The 26,510-nt window shown below is 44.7% G+C and overlaps 1 protein-coding gene across 6 annotated transcripts; it reads right to left on the reverse strand.

Annotated features, from left to right (window-relative positions):
- Positions 1-843: 843 nt before the first annotated feature.
- Positions 844-26,510, reverse strand: MAP3K8 (mitogen-activated protein kinase kinase kinase 8). Of its 6 annotated transcripts, none has more exons than XM_049624750.1 (9): positions 26,422-26,510; positions 23,651-23,742; positions 21,549-21,907; positions 14,281-14,448; positions 11,457-11,718; positions 9,684-9,790; positions 5,118-5,270; positions 4,230-4,476; positions 844-3,263 (listed from the first exon to the last, which is right to left on the reverse strand). In XM_049624750.1, the coding sequence occupies exons 3-9, from the start codon at positions 21,882-21,884 to the stop codon at positions 3,133-3,135; spliced, it is 1,404 nt and encodes a 467-aa protein (XP_049480707.1). In that variant the 5' UTR covers positions 21,885-21,907; positions 23,651-23,742; positions 26,422-26,510; the 3' UTR covers positions 844-3,132. The 6 variants fall into 6 exon arrangements, with proteins under 6 accessions (XP_049480707.1, XP_049480709.1, XP_049480708.1 ...); XM_049624752.1 differs by lacking the exon at positions 26,422-26,510 and adding an exon at positions 25,974-26,384; XM_049624751.1 differs by lacking the exon at positions 26,422-26,510 and adding an exon at positions 25,467-26,384.

A 26,510-nucleotide genomic window follows, 5' to 3' on the forward strand; every position in this document is an offset into this window, starting at 1 on the left:
AGTCCCTCAAGTGACAGACGCCACTGCTGTCACTCTGGTGTCAATGACATAACGGTCCCTCCCACTCCAAGTGTGAGAGTTTGAGAACAAAGTCCTAATATCTAATCTCAAAACAATTTCACCAAAACAAGTGACTCAAAACAAGTTCAAACCACAAACAACTTTGTCCATAAAGAGCTTTCAAAACATGGAGTTGAAATCATAACACGTCTGTACACAGCAAATTGCTTTCATGTTAAGTTACACGGTGGAGATTTGCTCTCGATAAAAGATGGATTGGCTTCAGTCTGTCAGATAGTAGGCATGCACTAGGGAGGAACACGGGAGCTGACAGAAGTCAGTGTCACTGATTTCAAGTCCTACCATGGTGCTTAGCACCATGATGGATATCTGGTGACGACTTAGCTCCAGAGGTATCGATGTAGTCACTGGCTGACCCCAGATGGGAACGATCTGTTCAAGGATGGGCAAATCCCCATGAGGTCCAGCAAATTCCTGGTAGGCAGTCTTCATCATCATGTTTCAGGTCATTTTACAGACCTCGAGGCAAGTACAAGGTGGGGGGGGGGGCGGGGTTGGTGATAATCAGAAGACATGGCTTTAGCTTTTGCCATGTGATGACGAGCAAGTGTAGCTATATACTAACCTATCCAACAGGGGGCTGAGGCAAGGTGATCTCCAGGACCCGAACTGGAGAGGCCCCCATCTGTCTTCCATGAAGCATTCCAATGACCCCGCACAATCAGAAAGCTTTGCTGCCTGAAACAGGAATTCTTGGGGGCGGGGGGCGGGGGGGGGGAGGGGAGGGAAGGACAGAAGCTTTCAGGATATGATCATTCTGTCCCCGCTACATCCAAGCCCGAAAGCCCCACTGCTTGCCTTCTCAGGAAGCAAATGGTGGATTTCCTCAGAACCAACTCAGGGCCTCCTTCTCTCAAGCTGACTCTGGTGGCCCATCCCAGGCTGCAACTCTTTGCTTCCTAGGTCAACATCTCTTTGGGTGCTCAGCGCACAGGTCTCAGCCCTGAACCTGCCCTGCTAGCCCTCATGACCACTTTTTCGGCCACCACTGCCTATGGCCATCTTTTGGCAAACATTCCCGGATCTTTCCATGAGAGCTCCAATTTACTTAGAGAGCATGTTTTCCCTCCGAGTGGAATTTGTTAACTGGAACTCAATTCATACGGACTGTTTTAGTTTTTCATGCAAATCATCCAAAATTACACACCTTGCCCCAGGGATGGGTCCAGGTTTTGTTGGACCTGATCTAGGTAGTATAAAAGCAGGCGCAGGGCCATGGGGCGGCATGCAAGTGACGGGCCCCGAGGCTGAAGCTTCATTAGCTTGGTGGTGAGTCCACTTTTGCCCTTATTTGGAGAACTGAATTCCAGTGAGAGCATCGTGCTTTCTCTGCAGCAAGATGATCTATCTCTTGTGATGGTCTATCACTTGTGAGCAGCACAGTATGAGGAAGAAAATACACACTGGGGACAGAAAGGCCTGGGTTCTGGCTCTTAACTCGCTCTGGGATCTTAAGCATAAAGTTGTCTAACCTCACAGTGTTTCGGGTCCCCCAAAATGGAGGTAACGGTGCATCTTTCATCCACGAGCTTGTGAGGGTTACGGAGATGGCTTTAGTAAAAACCTAACACACATAACACACGTAAAAGTATGTCACGCGGGTCACTCGGTGAATGACAAATCAGACTCCTATCTGACACTTGTCGTTAGAATTTGTGTCCTCGACTGAAATCTACCTCACACGGTAAGGTTAGTTAATAACTAACACAAGGCAAGTTAGTTATTTACCCGACAAACGACAGACATAGAACATGCAAGCATATATTCAAAGGTAGTATAAATGTATAAAAACAAGATGCAAAATAGAACCAGGCTTGGCCTGCACCGGGGGCTAACAAGTATTTTTCTGCACCACTGTGCCGAAGACATGCGGTGTAACCCAGGTGACAACAATGGCTTAACGCAGCAGTGATAGACGAGGAGCATACGAACCGTTTGCAAAACGCTCAGGTGTTCTTTGCTTCCTCGTGATACATGCTCTCCTCCCACCTCTATCCCAACCCCCATAACCCACCCCCAGTCCCAGCTGAGAATCGCACTCTCCACAAGAATTAAGGCAAAATACTGAGTTTATTCAGTTGATTTGACCAATCACGCTGGATAAAAGTGCCGGTTTCATTTGCCTGGTGTAAAAACGTACTTTAGGTAGGAATACTGACGTAATTACAATGTTAAAAATATGTGTACGTGTAAGAAAGATTCATGAAGGCATTTGATATAAAACATACACAGTATGCTATTTTAATATACAAATGCTTACGAGGAAGTGTTCAGGAGAGTTACAAAAGTAGCATCATTAAGAATTTAGAAAAGTTCATTTTCCTTAAAGGTCACGTTCTCATCCTTTGGGATGTACAGAAATTATGTGGTTTAACACAGTTTTATCCACATTCAAAACACCATGTTTTAAATGTTTTAAGCATAGCATATACAGTACAAAATGTTTCCATAGGAACATAACAGAACCTGTCACTAGTGGCTTCTGTCAGATGGCTCCTGAACAAGGAGCCATTTTTGAGACACCAGTTCAGCTTATTGCTAGAAGATTCAAGTTGTTCTATTCACCCAAAATATGACGACTTTAATTTATACTAGAATCTACCCACAAAGGCTCGAGGAGTTATAATATACACCCATATATACAAGCCAACTATTCTGAGTTAAATGAAGTTCCCGTACTTAAATCAGAACCAAGAATGGTAATTTCAGGCTAACACATTATCCTTGTGGTTGGTATTTTGTAAATGGTGAGCAAAGTGCACAGTGAATGGAATCAGTCACTAGAAACAATCCTGCCATGAACCCTCAGCTCCCTTTGAGTCATAACATCTGAGAAATGAGAACCTTTAGACCTGGCAGCTACCAGGGCGGCTTCACACATCAAACCCATGGGAGCCATGTGGAGTCACATTCATGAGACACGGGAGCCCACACGGCCAAGCTAACAAATGGCACAGTTCGTTATCCAGAGCCCCAGCGTAGACTCAGCAGGACCAGCTTCCAGGAGACCAACGCTGAGTCTTGATTATTTAGAGAAAATGATAACATCAGTCAGCCATATTCTAGTGTTGGCGGACCCCGTACAAAGTTGAAATAGCCAGCCAGGGCCCCAAGGTCTATGTAGAGGGAACGCTGTCTCTTTAGCATCTCTGATTCCTCAGTGCTTCCTGTGCATGAAGAATCTGAAAAGGAAAACATTGAAAAAAATAAAATAAATGATCAGGTGACATGTTCAATAATAAATACCTGTTCCTTCCGGCTGGGGGGGGGGGGGGGTGCAGGGGGGGGGGGGGGGGGGGTGGTACGAGGAAACTTTGGTCTTAATGAAATAAGTGTTTGAGCTATGGTTTTATTAAAAAATGACAGACTTAGAGTTGAACATTATGGGCTAGTTTCTGTAATATGACACAGACAAAAGGGTTCGAAAAAAAGTCACCGATGACAAGAAATTAGCTAGAAATTCTAGCGTATTTTCCAATGCCCCAGATGGTTCTCTTTAAATACAGTAAAGTCAGACAAGAAGACAATGAAATGCAAATAAACATTCCAGGCTTGACATCTGGGTTTGGACCTAAATGGATTAAGAATGCCACAGATTTTAATAATAAAAATAGAAACACTCTCCGTGCATGTTCAGTGTTCCTGGAATGCATACTGACTTTCCTAAGTGGGAAAGATTCATAGCTGGCAAAGAGGTTTTAGGCAGAGGAAGACAAAAATGCAAGTTGACTTCAGACTCAGTATTTTATCTTGATGTTTCCAACCAAGGACTGATGTGGCTTTACCGTAACCGAATTAAATAAAAGTCTGTTCAGAACCAACAGCAAAACTGCCCTGCTCGATCCGTTTTTAAAGGCACATGATACTCCCTATTGCAAAAAAAGCAAGTCAGAGGCAGTTCTCAAGGACTGCGGCTACCTGCATTTGCACTGAACCATGCCCAGATTTGCTGGTCGATTAGCCAATTTTTGCTTTTTTAAATGCTTTTGCTAAACTTCTTGCTTAAATTTCTCAAACAACTCTATGGCACTCGAGAAGTCACTCCAGTTTTTTGTTTCTGAGTGCTTTCGTGCACTCCATCAGAAGTCTGATGCAGACAGAAAAAGAAGGGAAGCAGGGGGGCGTCGGGCACAGGAGGGTGTCCATACCAGCAATGTTCTCTGGAAGTTCCAACTCTTTCCTGCTCAGCAGCCTCTTCCGCTCAAGGAGGGCGGAGTCCAGACTCTGACAGCGAGGCTGATCCTCTCTGGGGGGGTTCAGGGCGTCGTGTTTTAACAGGTCTGCTGCCCTCGGGCGGTGATTGGGGTTCCTCTCCAAGGCGGCCTCTATCAACTCTCTCATGCTGGGACTGCAATCATCTGCAATATCTTCCAGCGGAGGCGCCTGCTTGTGGATCTAGCAACAAACAAGCTCTCTTAAGCACCAGTGGTACGAAAATACACCCTCAACAGGAAAAGCGTTCCAGTTACCAGGACCTGGAAAGTCATTTTGCCTCCCACCGCACGCCCCGCACCATTACGGTCCTGTCTTAACCACGTTTGCCCGGCATGTCTTAAGAGCCCCCAAATTAAACGAATTCTGTGGGTTAACGATGTTCAAGTTCAAGGGTCACCGTGCCATAACGGGGACGTATCTGCTCTCTCTCGATGGTAAAATGGAAGTTGCAGGGTTCGCTATGTGCCAGGCTGGCTTGGGGATCTATAATCTAACATGTCTTTTCTGAAAGTGGACAAAGAACAGACACAGCTTCTTTGGCTCGGAGATGTATGCTACTCGGACGGTGCTAAGTGGCACTGTAGGATGACACGTATAACAGAATAGCATGCAACTGACGCCCAGTGCAGATTTTAGTAAATTCCCAGCAATGCATTCTCTGCAGGAATGGGATTCTGCTCCACACGGGAAGAACTTTCCAGTTCCGTCTCATGGGTCACCAGTTCACATCTTCCCCTCGGGTGGGCTACAGGAGGGACGGCGGCTCTCCCGAGAGGGCAGAACTCCCCCACGCCCCCAGCCCTGGTTGACCCTCTACTTACTATGTACAGGTAGGAGGGATAGGCAGAGCGAGGGTAGCGCTTCACCCAGGGCGGGGTGCCTGTCTGCATGTGGATGAGTGTGGCCCCCAGGCTGTAGATGTCTGCTTTGGTTGAATGACCTCTGCATAGGATCACCTCTGGGCTCATATAAATCTAAAAAAGAAGCAGAAAACATCAGTCTGATTCCCTCCATTTGTCTGGGGGTCCATTTCCCTCAGCCAGTTCTGGAAGCTAGCTCCCCCAGCTTTACCGTATTTATTGCACGCTTCAGTCCTTCAGAAGACGGTGTCACTGCTGTGTTCCCTGACGCTAGGGAGAGTGACACAGACACCCTCGGGGAGCCAGCAACTTTGGCCCGAGATGTCTCTGCAGCCTAATGAAAAGCACCGCTTTTGAACATACTGAACACGCGGCAGCCAAGGACCCACCTGGGACACCCACTCGCCAAGGTTCTGGAAGGCACGCACCTTGGTTTAATTTTTCTATTAAAACACCAATTCCTTGCATATTTAAATGGATACTACAAATCCACTTTTTCACTTCATGTTTGTCATTAAACTGCCGACCCTCTAATGATCTGCAGTAATAAAAGGTAGCAGAAATACCTAGGGTATTAACACCCATCACACGGGAGAGAGAAACTTAAAATAGCATGTAATGTGGTAAAAGTGGTCCTGTCATTGATATGAACTACTTTTTCTTCTTCTTTTTTTAATGTTTATTTATTTTTAAGAGAGAGAGAGAGAGAGAGAGAGAGAGCGCACAAGCAGGAGAGAGGCAGAGAGAGAGAGAGAGAGAATGACACACAGAATCCGAAACAGGTTCCAGGCTCTGAGCTGTCAGCACAGAGCCCGACGCAGGGCTCGAACCCACGAACTGTGAGATCATGACCTAAGTCAAAGTTGGACATTTAACCAACTGAGCCACCCAGGTGCCCCTACGTGAGCTACTTCTTATTTCTACCTACGAGGTAGCCGGTGACTAAATATTAAAGGTGTGACATTTTATCACTCTGTAAGTTCTATTTGGTTTCATGCTGGAAAAGTAGGGCTAGTTTCAGAAACAGTTTCTCTAAGAAGCGTTTGCTTCTCAACTTAAAAAAGAAAGAAAGAGAGCAAACACTCGTAGCCAATGATCCATATTTATGGCTGGTACAGACATAAATATAGAGTAAATATCCATATTTAGCATTAAGAAATTTTCATGCTGTCCATCATTTGAATATGGAGAAAGGGGTAAGTGTTCCTGGAATATACTTCAGAGTTAATAAGTAAAACAACTGGCTTACAAAAACTGGGGAAATTTCCCAGTTTCCCCATCCTAACCATCCTGAACAGTATCCTACAACACACTTCCTGGCCTCCCTTGCTCATTCTGTCTGTCTGTCTCACCAAACAGGCTACACTGAGCTCCCTGTTCTCAAGCATTTCCTAAAGTAAAGGCACCACCTTTGCATCCCAACAGACTTTCTTACTAAATATCATCACAAAGCGAAACGACAGATGCAGCGGGAAGGCTTAGCTGTCGATGGAGGATGCTCGTCTCCTCCCTGCTGGCTTGCTCTCCTAGGCAAAGATCAGGCCACCTATGGCCCCTTGGCGTGGGCGACGTCAGCTCTGGAGGCTGTCAGTGGTGGATTTGGGGATGCAGTGTCCCACCCACCTGGCGACCTGACCGCTGCCCGCGCCGGGCAGGTCCCCCAGAGTTCCGTGGCTCAGAGCTCCTGCTTCCTCAAGCTCTAGGAGAGCAAGAGCGGCAGGGCATGGCGTTCGAGAACTCTTCAGGCTGGCCGACGGCAAGCATGAAACAGGCCCAGTGGGAACCACGGAAGGCTCTCGGAGACCTGCACCCCCTCAGGCCTGGGGCACTAGAGCAAGGGAACCTGTCGGTTGGGGGTCAAGGCTTCACCTCTCAATACGTGTATCAGAAACAGAAAGAGACTGTGCAAAGTGTGTGTGTGTGTGTGTGTGTGTGTGTGTGTGTGTGTGCGTGCGCGCGCGCGATGATTAATGTGTTAACCTCTATCAAGTAAGACCAAACACAGACTCAGGAGATAAGAACTTTTAAAAAAGAACCATGCTATAAAAGTTGTTCCAATTAGCTATTTGCATTCATTATTTATTCTTTCTCTCTGCCATGTAATTAAAAAACAATAGATTGAACATATGCCAGATTAGCCCTGTTCCAAATCTGAATGCTGGGAGAGAGATCAAAGACAGGTGACCAGTGTTTGCACTCGTGAGTTACACAGCAGGGATCAGAAATCATCTCTGGCTATGCAGTAGCCAAGTAATCCAAGTTCCTTTTTTTTTTTGTTTTTTTTTTTTAAATTTTTAATGTTTATTTTTGAGAGACAGAGCATGAGTGGGGGAGGGGCAGAGAGAGAGGGAGACACAGAATCCAAAGCACAGGCCCCAGGCTCTGAGCTGTCAGCACAGAGCTCAATGTGGGGCTCGAACCCACAAACCATGAGATCATCACCTGAGTTGAAGTCAGATGTTTAATCAACTGAGGCACCCAGGCACCCCCACCCCCAAGTGATCAAGTTCTAATGGAAAGTAACTCTGCTCAGTTGACTTTGGCAAATGACATCTTATTGACTCTTTAAAGATGAAGAGTCTTGTTAAAAGCTTTTAATGGTGACTTTACCACCTTACTCATCAAATTTTGACTTGTGAGTACCATACACAGATAGTAAATGCAGATAGGCTGATTTGAAGAAAATTGATAACTCTGGACATTAAAGTCAGTTGAGCACTCTGTAAAAAGCAATTTACATTTGCTGAAAATAACTCAATCCAAATACTATTTAAGAGCAAACGCTATGCCATTATCTCACATCCAAGCACACACACTCTGTCTGCTAGAGAATCCCAGAGAAGACATATCTTCCTCCAGCCATTGCAAAATGTTCAATTTGATCACACTGCCGGGAAGAGAAAGGTATTTTCTATCTATAATACCATAAATAGTTTGTTTCTCAAACCGACTCCAGGAAAAAGGGTAGAATGTCACGTATCTGAACTTCTGACTAATGCCAAAATATGCTGAAACATTTCCCAAAAAAAACATGTCGTAAGCATTAAGTCTTAATTAAATTTTGTGCTCTGGTGAAGTGTTCTTAAGATCTGGGGACTAAAACATTCTTTTAAAGAAGTTTACAGTTTTCTCTTGTAAATATTACTCTGTTCACAGACAACTTATCAAGGATCCTTTCTCAAGTATTTTCCGGAATAACTTCAGTACTATCAGCAATTTCTGCTGCTGCCCAGGAGAAGTCTTTGCTTTGAGAGAGTTATGAAAAAGCTCCCACAATCTTGGTTTAAGATGAAGTCTGCCTGCTTGTTTTTATACCACGGTTGGGTTCAGTGCACTGCGCCTACCAGCTGGACTAACGGTTGTCATCTGATTGAACACCAAGACTGACCCGGTGATCTTAAGGTAAAGGTGCAGCCAAGGGCCCTCTCCCCATTTGCTGGGGACATTTTCAGCAGGGAGAGAACCTGGGGCTGGGAGGCTCTAATAGTTAAGCACCCTACCGTGGTGGACACGAACCAGAGAGGAGGCTTCCATACCCATTTACCTTACCATTTGCATCCAACCCCACGCCCATCATAGTCTACTATGAACTAAACTGTTGCTTTTTGAAGAATTTGGATAACTTTAAAACAGGTCCCTTCACCAAAGAGTGGGGGCTGCTGAAATACCACCAAAGGCATGGTCCCTGCTGGCCTTGTCCAGTGGTCCATCCCTGATACCTACAACAGCCTGACACATAGCTATGCTCAACAGACGCTTGTTATACGAATCAACTGTTCAGCCTAATCATGCGTACGTTAAATTAAATACGTTAGTTGAAAGCTCATGCATGCATCTCATTTACATCCAGAAACGGCTGTGGTTTGGTTTTGCTTTTGCTTCACCACTGACTTAATTATAGCTAGTTTGGATCTTCGAATACAATTTATTTGCGCTATAATAAATTTGAGATTCATTACAGGTTCTCTAGAATGAAAGGTAAGCCTAAAATGTGGTTGGTCCTCAATATATACTATTAGTAACTACGTCAGTTACGGCTATACTTGAACCAAGACGGTAATACAAGTTACACTGAGACTATATATATATATATATATATATATATATATATATATATATATAGATATAGATATAAGCTATCGTAAAAAGTGACGATATTTAGGCTCCGAAAAAAATTGGTTTAAGTACCGGATCTGTCACTTGCTGAGTAACTTTGGGCCCTTTATTTTAACCCCTCCAAGCATATTCCCTTATTGTAAAATGGGAATCCTAATAGTGTTTGCCTACGAGAACAATATTTACCAATAACGAGGTAATTTGTTACGAGGATTAAATAATATAATTCATTTAAAATGCTAAAATTAGTACTTGGCACAGAGCAAGTGCTCACTAAATATGCTCCAGTGATAATCCTATTTGATGCAATGGTTTTTCACCACCTTTTCAGTCCTTTCTGCAAGAACGCTAGAACATTTTTTATTTTTACTCTTAAAAAGACATCGACCATCCCTGGGGGAATAGAATTACCTCTGTTCCACGGAGGTCCTTAGGAAAATAGATATCTTCAGTCATTTGAACACTTAGGCCAAAATCCACCAAAACGGCTTTTGTGGACATGAAAACAACGTTGCTAGCTATAAAAAGAAGACAATTTTTTAGTATCAAATTGTCTATATACCCATAAATAAAATAAAAACATCATCCAAAACAGTGAGTCCCAAATCAGAATAGACTAAAATGCGCTCCCTACCAGGATGATCATATTATACTCAAAAGAGCAGGATAAATCTGGGTGAGAATTTTAAGTGAAAATCGCTTCAGATATGCCAAGAACGCAGTTGATGTGGGTGTAAATGGTTGCACACACTAATAATGCTCAAGATACAATGGCCAAGTCATGGAAACGATTTAAGGGTACATGATGGATGAGTGGATAAAGAAAATATGATATGTGTGTATATGCAATATAATAGAACGTTACTCAGCCATAAAAAAGAATGAAATCCTGCCTTTCACAACATGGAAGAACCTTGAAGATCCAAGTGCAATGACTGAAATAAGTCAGACAGAGAAAGATGAAAGCTGTATGAATCCCACTAGTATGTGCAATCTCAAAACAACTAAACTCATAGAAATAGACAACAGATCGTGATGGCCAGGGGCTGGGGGTTTGGGGAAATGGGTGAAGGTGGTCAAAGTGCACAAAACTGCAGTGGTAAAATGAACCAGTTTTGGGGGTAAAATATACACCGTGGGTGACTATAGTTAATAATACTGTATTATATATTTAAATGTTGCTGAGTCGATCAAAAAAAATTTTTTTAGTTTTATTTTTTGAGAGAGAGAGAGAGAGAGAGCGCAAGTAGGGGAGGGGCAGAGAGAAAGGGAGACACAGAATCTGAAACAGATTCCAGGCTCAGAACTGTCAGCACAGAGCCCGATGCAGGCCTCAAACCCACAAATGCGAGATCATGACCTGAGTCAAAGCGGGATGCTTAACCAGCTGAGCCACCCAGGCACCCCAAGTCAATTTTAAAAGTCCTCACCACACACACACACACACACACAAATTATAACTCTGTGAGGTGATGGATGTATTAACTAATCTCATTGTGTTAATCATTTTGCAATATACACATACATCAAATCATTACATCACATACCTTAAACTTACACAATGTTATATGTTAATTAGATCTCAATAAAGCTGGAAAAATATAATGCTTGCGAGCTTGGCTTTCAAATTCTAAGATATAAGCATATGATTATCATGCCACTTTCCTAAAATGAAAAAGTAAAATACCCATTTTTTGTTAAAGTAATAGTTTCACTAGTGCGATTTAGCATTAAATATTAAGGGTTTACAGTGGGTCTCTGTGTTCTATTTCCCACCATCTCTTACCCCTAGAAAGCAGTCAGCGAACGCCTGTTTAACGAATTATTGGCAAAATGGTGTTCAAAATTAAAAAGCCATTTGTTTCCCAAAAACGACTGGACTCTGTGTGTGTTTAAAGTAAATTACTATTTTTGAAAGCCTTATTAACAAGGGCATAGCCAGCACTCAACAGATGTGTGGCTCTAATCTTCCACAACTGGATAATCCTCCTTCCTTATGACTTTGAAAGCTTTAGTGACCCTATTGGGTTCTAAAACATGTTTCAGGAGCACAGGGGAGGACAGTGAAAAGTGCTCCAGGGCAGCTGTCCTCCCCTCCACTGAGGATCTTTGGATTAAAGACAGGAGGAGTCCATTTGCCTCCTATCTAAGAGCCTAAAAGGTTCACATGCAAAGGTTACTCACGTTTAATATCATGATGAATCACTTTCTTTGAGTGCAGAAAATCAAGTCCCTTGAGAACATGCTTTGTCACCCAAATAATTTCAAATTCTCTCATTGGTCCACAGCTCTCCAGTTTCTCTAGGACAGACCCTCCCTCGCCTGCTTCCATGAAGAGGTGCACGGTTTCACCCCATAGGACTGCGCCATATAACTCGGCGATGTTCTCATGCCGGAAGCAAGCCTGGATTTCCACATCGGATGGCTTAAATTGATCTACTGGGATCTAGGACACAGAAACTCCAGTAAGATGCTAACCAACCCAGGACAGTGAAAGAATATCTATAATAGAGGTCAACCCACAAACCAGAAGGCAAATAAATGCCCCCAAGGATCCCTCAAGGATCTGCATGAAATTATACTGCCAAGTTCAAATAATGTTGACTTCAAACCTGCATTTACATTATGTCCGCTTTAGGTGATGGCCGGGGCCTGGGGGCTTGGGGAAATAGGTGAAGGTGGTCAAAGCGTACAAACTTGTACAATTCACAAGAAGAAAATAACAACATATAAAGTATTATTTTCATTTAAAATGTAGCAATCCAACCAAAGAATTATCCATGATTGAATCGAAAGGGTGATAATTTCCCATCCATTTTACATACACTTTCTACGGCACCTAGATTTTTAGGCTCTAGCATCAATATTTCAACTTGTCACGAAATAATATGATGTCTTTGGATCCACAGCTCATGCTCTAGCACTGGCCATCTATTCTATGGAAAATCAAAGTTACTAATAAAGAAAAAAGTAGATCTTTCAGTGCAGATGGAAATGGAATGTCTCCAAAATCTAGCGTTAGACAAAGAAAGCAAAATGCAAAAGTACATGTTTTATGCTCCCACTTGTAAAAAACTTTTAAGCTATACATACACATGTCCACAGACATTTGGAAAGACACAGAACTCATTAACAGTAGCTGCCTCAACCAAAGGGGTCTCATTCTTCAATCTACATTCTTTTGAATCTGCTAGGGGTTGTTAATCACCCTGTATGTTCTTAAGACAAAAAAATACAGCTTAAAAATTGAATGTTAGTACTCTGAGAACAACAAAGGTATTTTTTCATGCCTTTTCTGACAAAATTGTACAACAGGGCACTTTGGTTCTAAGCTCTTTCTAAAATGTCCCCAGATTCTTTTAAGACAACTGAGACACGTCTCCTCTAAATGCAACCTTCAAATGGCTTGTGATAACACCTCCGTTTTTTCTTTTGATAACAGATACTCTAGCAAATCTCTATGAAGGAATAAATGAGGCCAGTATATTGGTGAGCTTTTAATTACAATAACATAGACTAAGGCCATAGTCAACAAATCAAAAGTGACTTCAATTTACTGCACTTCTAAAAACCTTTTAAAGTAAACCAGACATACAAAAAAGCACAAAACTGGTTAACTAGCAAATTCAACGAATTTTCAGCTGAACACACCCATGTAACCACCACCTGGATCAAGAAGCAAAACTCTACCAGCACCCCAGGAACCCCTTCCTGACCTCCGCCAGTCACTGCCTCCCAAGGGCACCCACTATCCTGACTTCCAGCAGCATGGATCTATTTAGCCTATTTTGGGCCTTTATAGAAGTGGAATCTCACAGAGCAGATTGCTGTCTGGCTGTTTTGGCTTAACATGTGTTTATGAGTTTCGTCTACATTACTACAGGTGTAAATCATGTGTTCTCTTCACTGTACAGCATCCCATTGTATAAAGAGACCATGCTGCAACATCTAGAAACTTCCCAGTTTGGGACTATTACAAATAGTGCTCTGATGAAAATTCTAGTACACAGCTTTTGGTGACCACGTGTACATGCCTATGGGGTGTGTACCTATAGGAGCAGAACTGCTGGGTCATGGGGTGTGTATACGTGCCCAGCTTAGGCAGGTACATGTCCAAAGCAGGGGTACCTCAGCAATGACCGTTTAATAACAAGTGATGGCACCTTTACAAGAATTGACCTATTTAAGTTCATCCCTTTATTATTTTCTATTTTCTTTTTAAGTTACTATTTATTTTTGAGAGAGAGAGAAAGAGAGAGAAGGAGGGAGGGAGGGGGAGGGAGAGAGAGAGAGAGAGACAGGGCATTAATGGGAGGTACAGAATGAGAGGGAGACACAGAATCTGAAGCAGGCTCCAGGCTCTGAGCTGTCAGCACAGAGCCCAATGCAGGGCTCGAACTGATGAACTATGAGATCACGACCTGAGCCCAAGTCAGACACTTAACTGACTGAGCCACCCAGGGGCCCCTAAATTCAGCCCTTTAATCTACAGTCTTGAGAAGCCTGGCAGCTTGCCCAGCTTCTGCTTCCCTACCTGGCCCCTTCCCCAGTGGGTGGGATTAAAGGAGCAGCACACAGATTTGCTCCTGCAGGATAGCTCCCCTCCACTCCACCCTACCACAAGAGGGATGTTGATATCCAAGCCGGGTACAGAAGCCAGCGGCATTTTCTTTTTTATCAAGGCAAACTAGAGTAAAACCAACTATGCACTTAAGCAGAGTTAGGGGCTGAACAGCCACAGGCAGCAAGCAAATCCAAAAGGGAAAAAAAAAAAAAAAGAGACAGCAAAAGGAAAAGAGGATGCAAAAGAGAAAGAGAAAGATGAAGAAAGAGACAAAGAGAAAAGGTGCGTTTGGACAGGGCACCTGTACATGAGATCCAGTCAAATGGTAACAACTTCTGAGTAATGCAAACGAGTAAGAGCCACAATGCCGAACATAGGAACATACGAATAGTAAGTACTATTTTTATCTCCATTTTACAGGATGTCTGGTTATGAAGTACATACCAATTTACAGGCCATTCTTTTCTTAGTCTTTATATCTTGTGCTAAGTATACTTTTCCAAACGCCCCCCGAGGTATGAAATCAGAGCCAATATTCCTGTAGGTCAGCTTCCAAGGGATGAGGAGAACATCAGAGTCTATTTGATAGCGTCCATTTTGGGGAGTGATTACCTACAACAACAACAAAAAAAGGTGGGAGGGTGAGAACTTCAGCAAACTCCTTTTCTAAGACACACCCTTCAGACTGGTTACTTTAGATTGCATTCCTCCACGCAGTGTTTGAAATTAATGTCACTGTTGTGTAATCCTAACAGTGTACAGAGACTATATTTAGAGCTGCAGCAAGACAGAGAAAGCATGTAACAGAAACACATCCCTGGTCGGACCTGATCGTATTTCCACCTACTGGTGAGTAATTCATTGTCAAACAAAACTTTAAAAATTATTTATCGAAGGGAGCATGACTACAGCGACCAAAAGGCTGAAAATAAAGATTGCATAAATATAAGCTGTGACTGCAAGTTGACTTGCTTCCAATTAAAATGTGCTAACCTGTTAGTCCGCATAGCTATTACTCACACATGACGCATACAGAGAGAGCGTGGAAATCAACTGGTGATCGTGGAGGATTCTGGAAAATAATGTGGTATGCCAGAGCTATGAGTTGACAGTGCTGCGTAAATAAAGTAAGGGCAGAATTATCCCTCATCTACTCGCCCACTGAATAATTTACTGAGCGCAGATTATGTGCTGGCCACTGTGTTCGGTGGTGAGGAGGCAGCTATGAGACCCTTAACCTCCAAGAGCTCCCGAGCAGGCAAACACACTGGGAGGTTTCAAAACCAATCGATTCATATATTAAAAGAGATGAATCCCGGGGCACCTGGGTGGCTCAGCTGGTTAATGGTCCAACTCTTGATTTCAGCTCTGGTCGTGATCTCAGTTCGTGGGTTCGAGCCCCGTGTCAGGCTCTAAGCTGACAGTGCAGAGCTTGCTTGGGATTTTCTCTCTCTCTCTGCCCCTCCCTAACTTGCGCTCTCTCTCTTTCTCAAAATAAATAAATAAACTTAAAAAAATAAATAAAAGAATTGCATCCTGGTAGCAGTGTGGACTGCAAGGGTATGTGCTTTTGTCAAAACTCAACAAACTGGACAATTAAGGTCTCTGTATTTTGCTGCACATCAAGAATATCTCAATTGTAAGAGAGCAAAAAATTACAAGGGGAAATAATTATAAGTATAATGAAAACAAAGTAATAAGATAGTCCACGGGAATTATGACCTGGAGCACATGCCTAAAACAGGTTTCAAATATTCTTTCAAGGGATAAACGGTCTCAAAAATACAAATTTTTCCTCACTGCAATTAGCAGTATTAGGACTTCAGTTTAAGAATTCAGGAACTATGAAACTGTCGTGACATTAAGTTATTTCAAGTGCAGAAGAGGCCAAAGGGGAACGTGGACCACATGGGAAAAGAATGAACACCTGATTCATGTGCAGATGCGTGGGCCTGTCGTAAGGTCACTGCTGCGGGAATAGTTCTAATAATCCCAGGGTTATTCATTCCGTCTCCATTACCGCCTATCTTAGCTGCACCCCCCCCCCCCCAACAGATGCGTGTGCTATTAGTCAGGCAGCGAAGCAGAGGACAGCTCCAATACTAAGAAGTGTGAAGTCACTAAATTTAAAATGAAATATTTCCTGAGCACTGCCCGGAGCCAGCTCCTGCACGGAGTCCCAGCAGGAAATCGAATACGAATACTTACGACAGCCCATAGACTTGCCTCGTTTGAAATATGACCTCCTTTCGAGAAGTGTCTCACCTCCAGTGACTGGAGGCCTCTTTTTACAGCACGCTAAGAACGTGATAAATTTAGTCCCTTTCCACATTTAGACAGAACCATACCCACGGCACTCCACTGTACATGCTTATTGCTTCTTTCTTGTTATTAAATATTTACATATCCCACGTCACCTAGACTCCAGTTATCCACTTCAGGGTATCATTCGCCTTCGTAGAAGTTTTACTTCTGTCCAACTTTGTTATAACCCAACCTGATCCAAGGGATAAAGGAGAATAACAGCAGCCGTATGTTGGGTGATTAATTTAAAAAAATTTTTTTTAAGTTTATTTTTGAGAGAGAGAGAGAGAGAGAGAGAGACACGGAATCCAAAGCAGGCTCCAGGCGCCGAGCTGTCAGCACAGAGCCTGACAGGGGGCTCGAACTCACGGACCGTGAGATCATGACCCGAGCTGAAGTTGGACGCCCAACCGACTGAGCCACCCAGGTGCCCCTGTTGGGTGCTAATTATAAACCAGGCACTGTGCTGCGGCCTTATCAAAGGCTCACAACGATCCTGTGAGGTAAGTACGATTTTTATCTCCATTTTACAGATAAGGAAACCTGTTTCAAGAAGTTAAGTAACTCACTACGCAATGGCAGAGTCAGCATTCGAACTCAGGTCTGTCTGACCCCAAAGCCACAGCTCTTGCATGCCTCTGATCTTCTAGAAGACTGGAATTAAAGCTAAGCCATGATCAAAAGCCAGTTATTAAAAGTCTGCACTCACAAGTCACTGAGCACTTAGCCTTCGCCTCTTTAGAGGGAATACCGCCAAGTTCCTCCGGCCCTATTTTGCAATCTTGCATGTTCTGGGGACCCTCCTCCGAGGGCCGGTTCTCCTTTGATGATAAACCCCGAAACACACAGTGTGATACGCAAGCACCAACTAGTCTGTAGTTCTGCAAAATCCCTGGTTCTTCCCCTGGCCCTAGACCTTCCCTTATTTGGGTTTGCAATGTTTTTTTTTTTTTTCCTTCTTCTTCTTTTAGGGTCCCTGCAAGATAATCTTCTGGAAGTCCACACTGCTCATCTCTTGTCAGTTCTTCAGCTTACCAAAGTCACCATTAAGTGCAGACATATAAGCACGCTTTGGATCTCCTTCTCCAGATCAGTGACGCTCAACAATACTGGGCCCAGCAGCAGGACTTGAGAAAAACTCTTAGGTATTTTAAGAAGAATAAACTCCGTAGGGAGCCTGTGTTTATGGCTGCTACAACACGAATACAACTTAGAAGAGGCATATTATGGGGAACACAGGCAAAGCTGGCTCTTTTCCACTCTGCTGATCACACAACAAAGGGACTGCCACATTCAGGTTCTGGGCTGTAAGACAGGCACTGACCCAGGCTGGAGTTCAGAAGGTGCTGCCCAGGTGACAACGACAGTTAATGATCCAGTGAGTGACAAGTAGCACAATGAGAAGTGTTTGGGACGGAGGAGAGAAGATGTGGGGAACATTAAAGTTTCAAAATACTGGAAAGACTGGGGCGCCTGGGTGATTCAGTCGGTTAAGCAACCGACTTTGGCTCAGGTCGTGATCTCACAGTTCGTGAGTTCGAGCCCCATGTCAGGCTCTGCGCCACGGAGCCTGGAGCCTGCTTCGGATTCTGTGTCTTCCTCTCCCTCTCTGCCCCTCCCCGGCTCATGTTCCGTCTCTCTCTCTCTCTCAAAAATAAATAAACGTTAAAAAAATAAATAAATAAAATATAGGAAAGACTGTCCTAAGGAAGGAGAGTAATAGCTGTGGACAACAACGGCCATGACAACAGCTGGCATCCTTTCAACACTCACAATACATAAACAGTTCACGTGCCTTCGTTATTTGTCCCACACGACACCCCCACAGAGTAAGTGTTACGATGCTGCCCATTTTACAGATGAGTCAACTGAGCCATTGAGGGGTGTAATGACTAGCCCCAAATCACAGAGCTAAAGCCAGAGCTGAAATACACACCCAGGCACTTTCATTCATGGGCCTGCACCCTCACACTACCCAACATATACACTTTTTTATGGCTGAAAAGTAGGACTAGGGCTAAGGGGACTCAGAGACGGATTTTAGTTCTCTAGAAGGCAGGAAGGACTTTCCTACAATCGGAACGGGCTAAGTATGAAACTTAATGCCCCAGTATGCGATCAACTCTTCGTCACGGGACATTTTCAGGCACAGACCAGAATGTTCCAACAATTATTGGATAGACCGGGGTGATTCCAGCATCAGACAAAGGGCTTGACTCAAGTATCTTTAAGGGTTTTTTCAGGCCTGAGAAGCCAAGAGCGAGCCCTCTGGGGCCCTGCAGCGCCCATACAATCACCAATGAGTCTGGTGGTGGCAACCCATTTTCGGTTATTCATCCCCCACTCCGGTTACGAATTGTCTGGAGTGTAAACAACTCACAGCACTGTCATACAAAGCAATGCCCAGGTTAGTCTACAAAAGCTTCTTCTCCAGGTCCTGCTGGACGTGGGTGGAATCTTTATGAATATTATTTTTAGAAAAACAGCACGCACTTGCATACGCGTGCAGGCCAATTAGATGCCTAGGCTGGGGGATATTTTTGCAATTCCTGGTCCTCCGCCCAGTCTCATTAACTCCACGGGCTTTACTGTTGTTGGTTGCCAGAAACACACCGCGTCTCCATGCCTCTGGGCTTTCGTATGTGCTATTCCCTACACCTGGAACACTCTCCTCCTCTCTCCATCCCCTTTTATCTGGAGGACTCCAACTCGAGAGCTCAGGCACCAATTCCTTGTAGAAGCCTGTCTGGCATTGTCTCTTCCCCCTCCCCACCCTCACGGCTATGTAAAGTCAAGGCGTCCCGTCTGAGCAGCCCCACTGCAATCAAGGTGTAGTTGTACTGGGAAGTAGCACACTGCATTCATTGTAATTGCCTGTTTACTTTTCTCCCACATTCACCAGGCAGTAAGCTACCCGAGAGCACAGATTCTTCCATACTGGATCTATAGCACCTGGAAAAGTACCTGATACGCTGTAGATATTTGACCTACGTCCAGCGAATGAATGGATGAATACGGAAAGGAAAGCATTTGGTCCATGTGTAGATGCACTTCATAGATCAATTTGACTTCGGAATCTATCCGGCTGTTGGATAATTAGCTATCGTTTTTTAAAGCAAAGAGACAGCAGTAAATGAAGCCCCGAGTGGAAAAGCTTTGATAAGGGGATTAGGAGGAGGGCCACAGGAAGACAAAGGTCTTACCCAGGGGATGGTTCCCAGGGGAGCACCACATGCGGATGAATGGGAGTCAAAAGCCGGCTGTCCCTCCTTCCTCATCTTGCCTCCGACTGCCAAAGACCAAGCACTGCAAATCACGATTCCTAAGCCATTATTTATAAAGCACGGGCCTGGCATAGGTTACTAGCAGTCATGGGAGGTATCCGATTCTGAAGCTTAGTGACAGAAAAGTCAACCACAGCCCCGAGAGCCACTGACCACTGGGCTGATTTGCCCAGGGAGGCCTGGTCTACATTCCTGTGGATTTTAAGGTTCTTCTGTTATTCTACTCCAGTTTTAAATCTCCTTGCTTTATGTTCTTGATCATTTTTAAATTGAAAAGCTTTCTAAAGTCTTAAAGGTCCCTGCTTTTATCATCTGTCCTATTCTTAAATTTTCTCCTGAATAAGCATCCGTTCATTTATAGAGCACGGGCCCCATGGCAGGGACTGGCAACATACTACTCTCAGCCTTTGCTGATAAAATTGCTACTTCCTTTTAATGTCTTTGTTTCTCCCCTTTTCTGCATTGGCTCCCCCCCCCCCCCACACTCAAACCCTTCCAGAAGCTGTTTCTTTGTATTCTTTATAATTTTCCTGAATTCCTTTCTGTACACCCCCAATGAACTTCTATGGCCCATCTCTCATCAATCTGATGGACCGGAGGAAATGTTCCTAAGTCTCTGCATATTTATAAGCAAAAGAATTTTGTGTATTCTGCATGTGTTCCTTTAAAATACCCATCTTAACATATGCGTAGATTAAAAAAACATACGATTATTTCTCATTATAGGTACTTTTTAACCAGAGCTCTCCACCTATATTTTAGTTAAGAAAACACGTAGTGCTCCTAGCTGAGGATCACCTCCATGTAGAAGAAGAGCTAATATTATCAAGGTAAAGTACTTCGTCAACTGTTACATACAACTTGGAACCAAAACAAGTCACGCAAGGATGCAAAACGTAACCTTGCTCCAAACTGAGCTAGAGCTGAACACGACTGGTTTCTAACAAAACAGTATACTACAAAGCTGACCTAAATTACTGTGTTGTTTTTTAATTGAATGTAGTACACGAAACAAAAAAAAAAAAAAGAAAGAAAGCAAAACCCAACAACGAAATAATTAAGTACTTTGTCCAGACTCTAATCATTCAACACTGACCTTCCCCCGACATGATCCATTTTGCCACACAGATGCACCAAAGGAAAAGGAGTTACTTTCATTAATATACACATTTTGCACATTATTACCTCCTCCTTTGCCAATTGTCCTTTTTAAAAAACTCAGTGACTTTTACCCAGCACCTATATTCACCTCTGACCCACTAAGACTGCCAGAATCCCAGACCCACCCAAACACATCATCTGATCAACTTCTGTGACAAAGTACTGTCACAACATTTTGGATTATTTGCATACCTGGTATGACTAAGGAGGTATTTCATTTGTCATTCATACTTTGCCAATTAAAGAGAGTGAATCTGTGGATAGCTATTTATGGCCTGCAAACTACATTTCTGCAAGAACTCAAGTTAGCCAGTATTAACATCGGGACATTCCCAAGATGTGACAAGAGACGAGCAAAAAATTCAGCTTTCAAAAATATTAATTAAAGTCTGCATCCCCCTCTCAGATGAAGGATTCTCATTAAGGCTTTTTCTTCTGCCTAACTAACAAATGAACTTGCTAATGAATTGTTAGGTTAAAATATGTTCTTCTTTTTTTTTTTTAATTAATTTTTTTTTTTTTTAACATTTATTTATTTTTGAGACAGAGAGAGACAGAGCATGAACAGGGCAGAGAGAGAGGGAGACACAGAATCTGAAACAGGCTCCAGGCTCTGAGCAGTCAGCACAGAGCCTGACGCGGGGCTCGAACTCACGGACCGTGAGATCATGACCTGAGCCGAAGTCGGCCGCTTAACCGACCGAGCCACCCAGGCACCCCTAAAATACGTTCTTCTTAATGGCCTGTTTGTACAACGGACAGATGGAAAAGGTTCTTCAAGTGGAACTCCTCATGAAGACCTCTCCTGCATCTTTAACACAGAGGTGATTCTCACGGACACCACATTTTTAAAAGTCATACCTGGCAGCCAGTCTAAGCCTGGTTCAAATGCCCCTCTGCATTAAATGAAGCTGCCGTAGCAAAGCTGAACCCACAGCACTCAACGGTCGGGAAAAAACATACCATATTTAATAAAATTCCAGATTCCTGTGGTCGGTGTCCGTAAAAACGCTTTGCCGTGTTGGATATATGGTTTGCAAAGGCAAGCAAATCCTCCACGGTGCCATATCTGACGGAGGACAACCAAGGCACCTCCTGGTCACTGAGCAGCAGAGATTCTGAACGCTCCTCATTTTGATTACTGTCTTGACACATGGTCATCAGACTGGGCTCATAAACCGCTGGCTCTTCACTCGTGTAAAGATTTTCCATAATGTCTATGACATCGGACACGTTCAAGTGTTTAATTAATAAATCGATCTCTTCTTTATCGTCACTTCCAGTGCTCATGTACTCCATCACTGTTACGCTTTTTAGAGAGTCTGCAAAAGAAAACACGAACGCTTAGTGACGGTGTTTGTATTTGCGTTTAAGATCAATGGGAAACGGACATAAAAGGATCGGGAACAGGCTTCCATGCGCCTGTTGGTGAAAGGAGGGCTCTGTGTCAACAGTGTAAATTCAAGTTGACAGTGAAGGAAGGGACCTTAGATAACCTTTAGTCCAGCTGTTCGCTTTACAGAGGGGAAACCTGAGATCCAGAGAGCTTACTCCTTACTTACTCACTCACTCACTCACTGAACTGGTGGCATCAGCTACAGCCACTGGAAACAAACCTTCAGGAAATACCAAGGCTCCTGGCCCTTGACAGCTTCCAACCCTACCGTTCCCCCAAGAGACCAACCCTCCCCGCACAGATCTCTGTGGCTTCCCAGCCTTGGGTGACTTTAAAGGAAAAGAACAATTTTATCAAATTCAGGAGCTCACTTGGCAAATACAATTCAGGCCTTGGAGCCAAAAACATGTAAAACGGATTCTAATGTGAGTAAGCTGATGGTGACAGGTCAAGTTTCAGGAATAATTCTGATGCAAATGAGTTAAACACCTCCTGTAGACTGGGGACCACAAGCTTCAAATCCTACCAGCCAGGAGTGTGAGAGAGGGGAAGATTTCTTTTAGCCTGTGAAATCAGCCGTCCCCTCTTGAGACCAGAATTCCTTAACAGCACAAAGCGTGTATCTCAATGGCCCAAGAAAGTTAATCTAATACTTAGATTGATCACCCTCTAGAAGTTGTGGTGTTATGGAGAGGCCTGCAAAGCCTAATCAGTCCTAAGCAAGACACGGGTAAGGCCAGCTAACTACATACCTGCTAATATTGTATTTCAGTTCTTATATGCAAATCGAGGGCTACACCTCGGGATCCATAAATGAGAAAAAGAAGGTAAAGCAAGGGTAAAAAAAAAAAAAAGAGGCTGTTCCTCAGGATTTTAGAACAACTCCGTTCTAGCCAGAGGATTAAAGCTAAAAGGATTTACTTAAGACATCTAAGAGAATTCAGAGGCATGAATGTCTCCCTGAACTATTGTGCTCCTGAAGGCACAGCCTCTCTGAAAGACGTTTCTGGCTTTTTTCTTTTTTAATATTTTTTTAGGTTTATTTATTTTGAGAAAGAGAGAGAGAGAGAGCAAGGAAGAGAGCACAAGTAGGGGAGGTGCAGCCAGAGAAGGAGTAAGAGAGCATCCCAAGCAGGCTCCTGACTGTCAGCGCAGAGCCAGATGCTGGGCTCGAACCCATGAACTATGAGATCACGAGACCACGACCTGGGCCCAAATCAAGAGTCAGACACAACTGACTGAGCCACCCAGGCGCCCCCATGTTTCTGGTTCTTAAAAGCACAACCGTTTAACACCTTCAACACTCCATGCTAAAGCCACGGGCCTCCACCTAACTGGAGCTCAAGTACAAAGCTCCAGGAAATGTTCTACCTCGGGGACCCACCTGCAACACAGGAACCCACCGTGGGCCTCGGAGTGAATTTCATTTGAGAAAAGAACCAGGCAATCCGGGGTCGCTAGTCACTTACTCCATGACCATTTTCTGCTGCGCAAGTTGTGTCGGCAGAGAGCAATCCCACACCCTGCAGTCTAATGCTCCACTTGGCTCAGACTGCTGGGGATGGGCTCCCAGCGCCTCCTTCACTGCCTCCCGACCTTGGGCAAGCACCTGAACCACTCTGCACCTCTACTTCCCCTATCTGCAAAATGGAAGCATAACAGCACCTACCTCATAGGGCGGTTGTGAGGTTTAAAGAAGTTCAGGTGTGCAAGGTATCTGCTGCACGGTTAATAAGCTCTGTCATCTGTGGTTGCTGGTCCCTGCATAAAAGAAGTACTGAGTAAGACTCCTGGCTTTGCAGATACGCTTGGGCCTTTCTTATCTGTAAATGGGATGTGGCTACCAATCCCCGGGGCTTCTTCACTTTTTTTTTTTTAATGCTTATTTATTTTTGAGAGAGAGAGAGAGCTTGAGACGGAGAGACAAAGTGCGAGTGGGGGAGGTGAAGAGAAGAGAGGGAGACACAGAATGAGAAGCAGGCTCCAGGCTCTGAGCTGTCAGCACAGAGCCCGACGCGGGGCTGGAACCCACGGATCGCGAGATCATGACCCGAGCGGTCAAAGTCGGGCGCTCAACCGACTGAGCCACCCAGGCGCCCCCACGGTTAGGTTCTAAAGGCTGTATCTAGAATAAGAGACAAAGTTAAAAAAAAAAAAAAGGTAGAAACCTCTGAAATGCTTTGATAGCTGTTACCACCAGTTATATCTAGAGAGCTCCTCTCAGAGACCTCCCTGTGTCTTTGAGAGAGACTGTGATGCAGGCTCTTGGAGTCTTGAGTTACGAAAGGAATTTCTTAGGTTAATGGAGGAACATTCGCCTTTAATTTCGTTGGGCCATTCAGTTGCAGTTTCAGCCCGTAGAATTTACTGAGAAAAGGAAGTTAAAGCAAAACCAGCCTGACTGAGGACCCCCACTGGCTTGAAAAGTTCCAAGGCTCCTGGACTTAGCAAATGGCTGACTGGAGAGAAAATAAAGTTCCTAGTAGCAACGTGACTCAGGAAAGAAAGAGAAAAAAAAGTCCACGCAGTTTACAAGTCAGATGATCCAGAGAGGAAAGACAGGTTTTGATTTTTACACTGTGCAGAAAGTCTCAAGCATTCATACCCGAAGCCTAAGAGGTTTGAGTGCACACACTCCTAAGTTTCCTGATGAGGGAGGGGGGAAGGAAGAGAGGAGGAGCAGAGGAGAGGGAGAGGGGGAAGGAGAGAGGGAGGGCAGGGGAGGCGGAGGAGTGCAGGACACTGAAGCCAGGCCTAATTCCTTAGCAACACAGCCTCCTGCCAGGCAAATCAGTGCACCCCAGCAACCCCAGGACCCGGCAGCCTGCTAAAGGCCCCTGCTAAAGCCTCAGCACTTTCAGGCCTTAATTAAGCAGACAACATGCTTAATGATTTCGGAGTTCTACAGATGACTACCCATGTAGAAAAAGCGTGGCTTGTGAAGCTATTCTATTTCACCAATAAAGACTCTCCCCCACAGAGGTTACTATAAAAATCCTCATGACGCCCCCACCTGTCAACGGAGTGGACAAATACAACAATCTTAGATATGGAGAAATGGGCAGATACAGCCCAAATTATTTGCTTTGAATTATTTCAGAAATCAGCAAGAGGAAATCCTATGCTAAGCATTAACGTTACCCTCTTGGCTGCTTCTATTTATGTAAACAAAAGTTGAGAAATCCCTAGCAAGTGTGAATGAAAAATGGCCAAGGTTATCGGCATATGCCTCTGCCTAACAAAGGATAATTACATCTTGTGTTACCTCCCACTGGAAAGATTTTTCTGCCAGTTTTCCGTACATTGCCCCTCGGGGCCCACCTTATTATATCTATCTTCTCCAAAAGCCCCAGAATTACACATTCTAGCTGTAGACGAGCACAGCCAATCTGCTTCCAAACCTCTAGATACCTCAACTATCCAGTTTGCCTTATAAGAAAGAAAAAGTCCTAAACGGCCATCTGCCGGAAGTAAGGCATACAAACCTCAATCCATCAGAGTTGGGATCAGATTATACTCCACTTGGCAAATACGTGAGACTCAGGCTACAGACGCCTAATGCAACTGTAGTAGTGTTTCTTTCCCTGTTTTTATTAGGAGCACTTCTTAATTCTGTGCCAAAATCTCTTCCCGAAAGTGAAATAGACGTTTCTCTTAAAGACACCTCCTGGCCTTCCTTGTCAACTTTTGGGACAATTCCTATGCACGCTGTTCTTTCTAAGCGTCGTTTTCCGCCCAGACACACAAGAATTTCGGAGCTCTGATATCGCATGACCAGCGGGAAACATCCGTGAAATAACTTTTTCCTTAACACTCTCTCTTAGACCAAAAGCCCAGCATTCACGTTCTGCTACAACGACCCTTTAATCGCAGAAGAGCGTCCGGGTTACATAAGCACGAAATTAAGTTTCAGCTATTCAAAAAGTTCTCTGCTCCGCCAACCGCCAACCCCGTCTCCCCTCCTCCTATTCTCCAAAGCCCGGGAAGCCTACCAGGACTTGTAAATGATAAAAGCCCCCACGATTTGGGCGGGCGGCTGCCAGGTCTCCAGCCTCCGAAGCGCACTCGCCGGGGTCGGCGGGGAGAGTGCGGCCGGCCGGGCGGCGTACGCAGCGGGAGGCGCGGTGACAGCGGGTCTCTGCGTCCCCGCGCACTGCTCGGACCTTCCCTGCTCGCGCGCTAGGGATCCGGGAAGGAGGAGGAAGGGGGAGGAGTCGGAGTCTGCACCCCGTGAGACCCTTGCGCAAGGTGCTTTCCAGCTGTGCCGGCTGCAGCCGGGACGCGCGAACCGCGGAAGCGCAGCAGCGCGGGCGGCGGCCACGCCCCCACCTCCCAGAGCCCCGCAGTTTGCCCCCCAGTCGGAGGGGGGGGGGCGCGCCACCAGGAGGGCTGCGACCACAAAGACCCCCCCCCCCCGGAAGCCCCCGAATGCAGGGTTACCTGGCGGACGGAGCTCTGCAGCCGCGGCCCCACGACGGCTCGGTGCGCCGCTGGTGGCCGGCCCACCGGAGTCGGGCGCGCAGGGGCAG

The sequence above is a fragment of the Panthera uncia genome, chromosome B4, assembly GCF_023721935.1.
Source record: "Panthera uncia isolate 11264 chromosome B4, Puncia_PCG_1.0, whole genome shotgun sequence".
Lineage (NCBI taxonomy): Eukaryota > Metazoa > Chordata > Mammalia > Carnivora > Felidae > Panthera > Panthera uncia.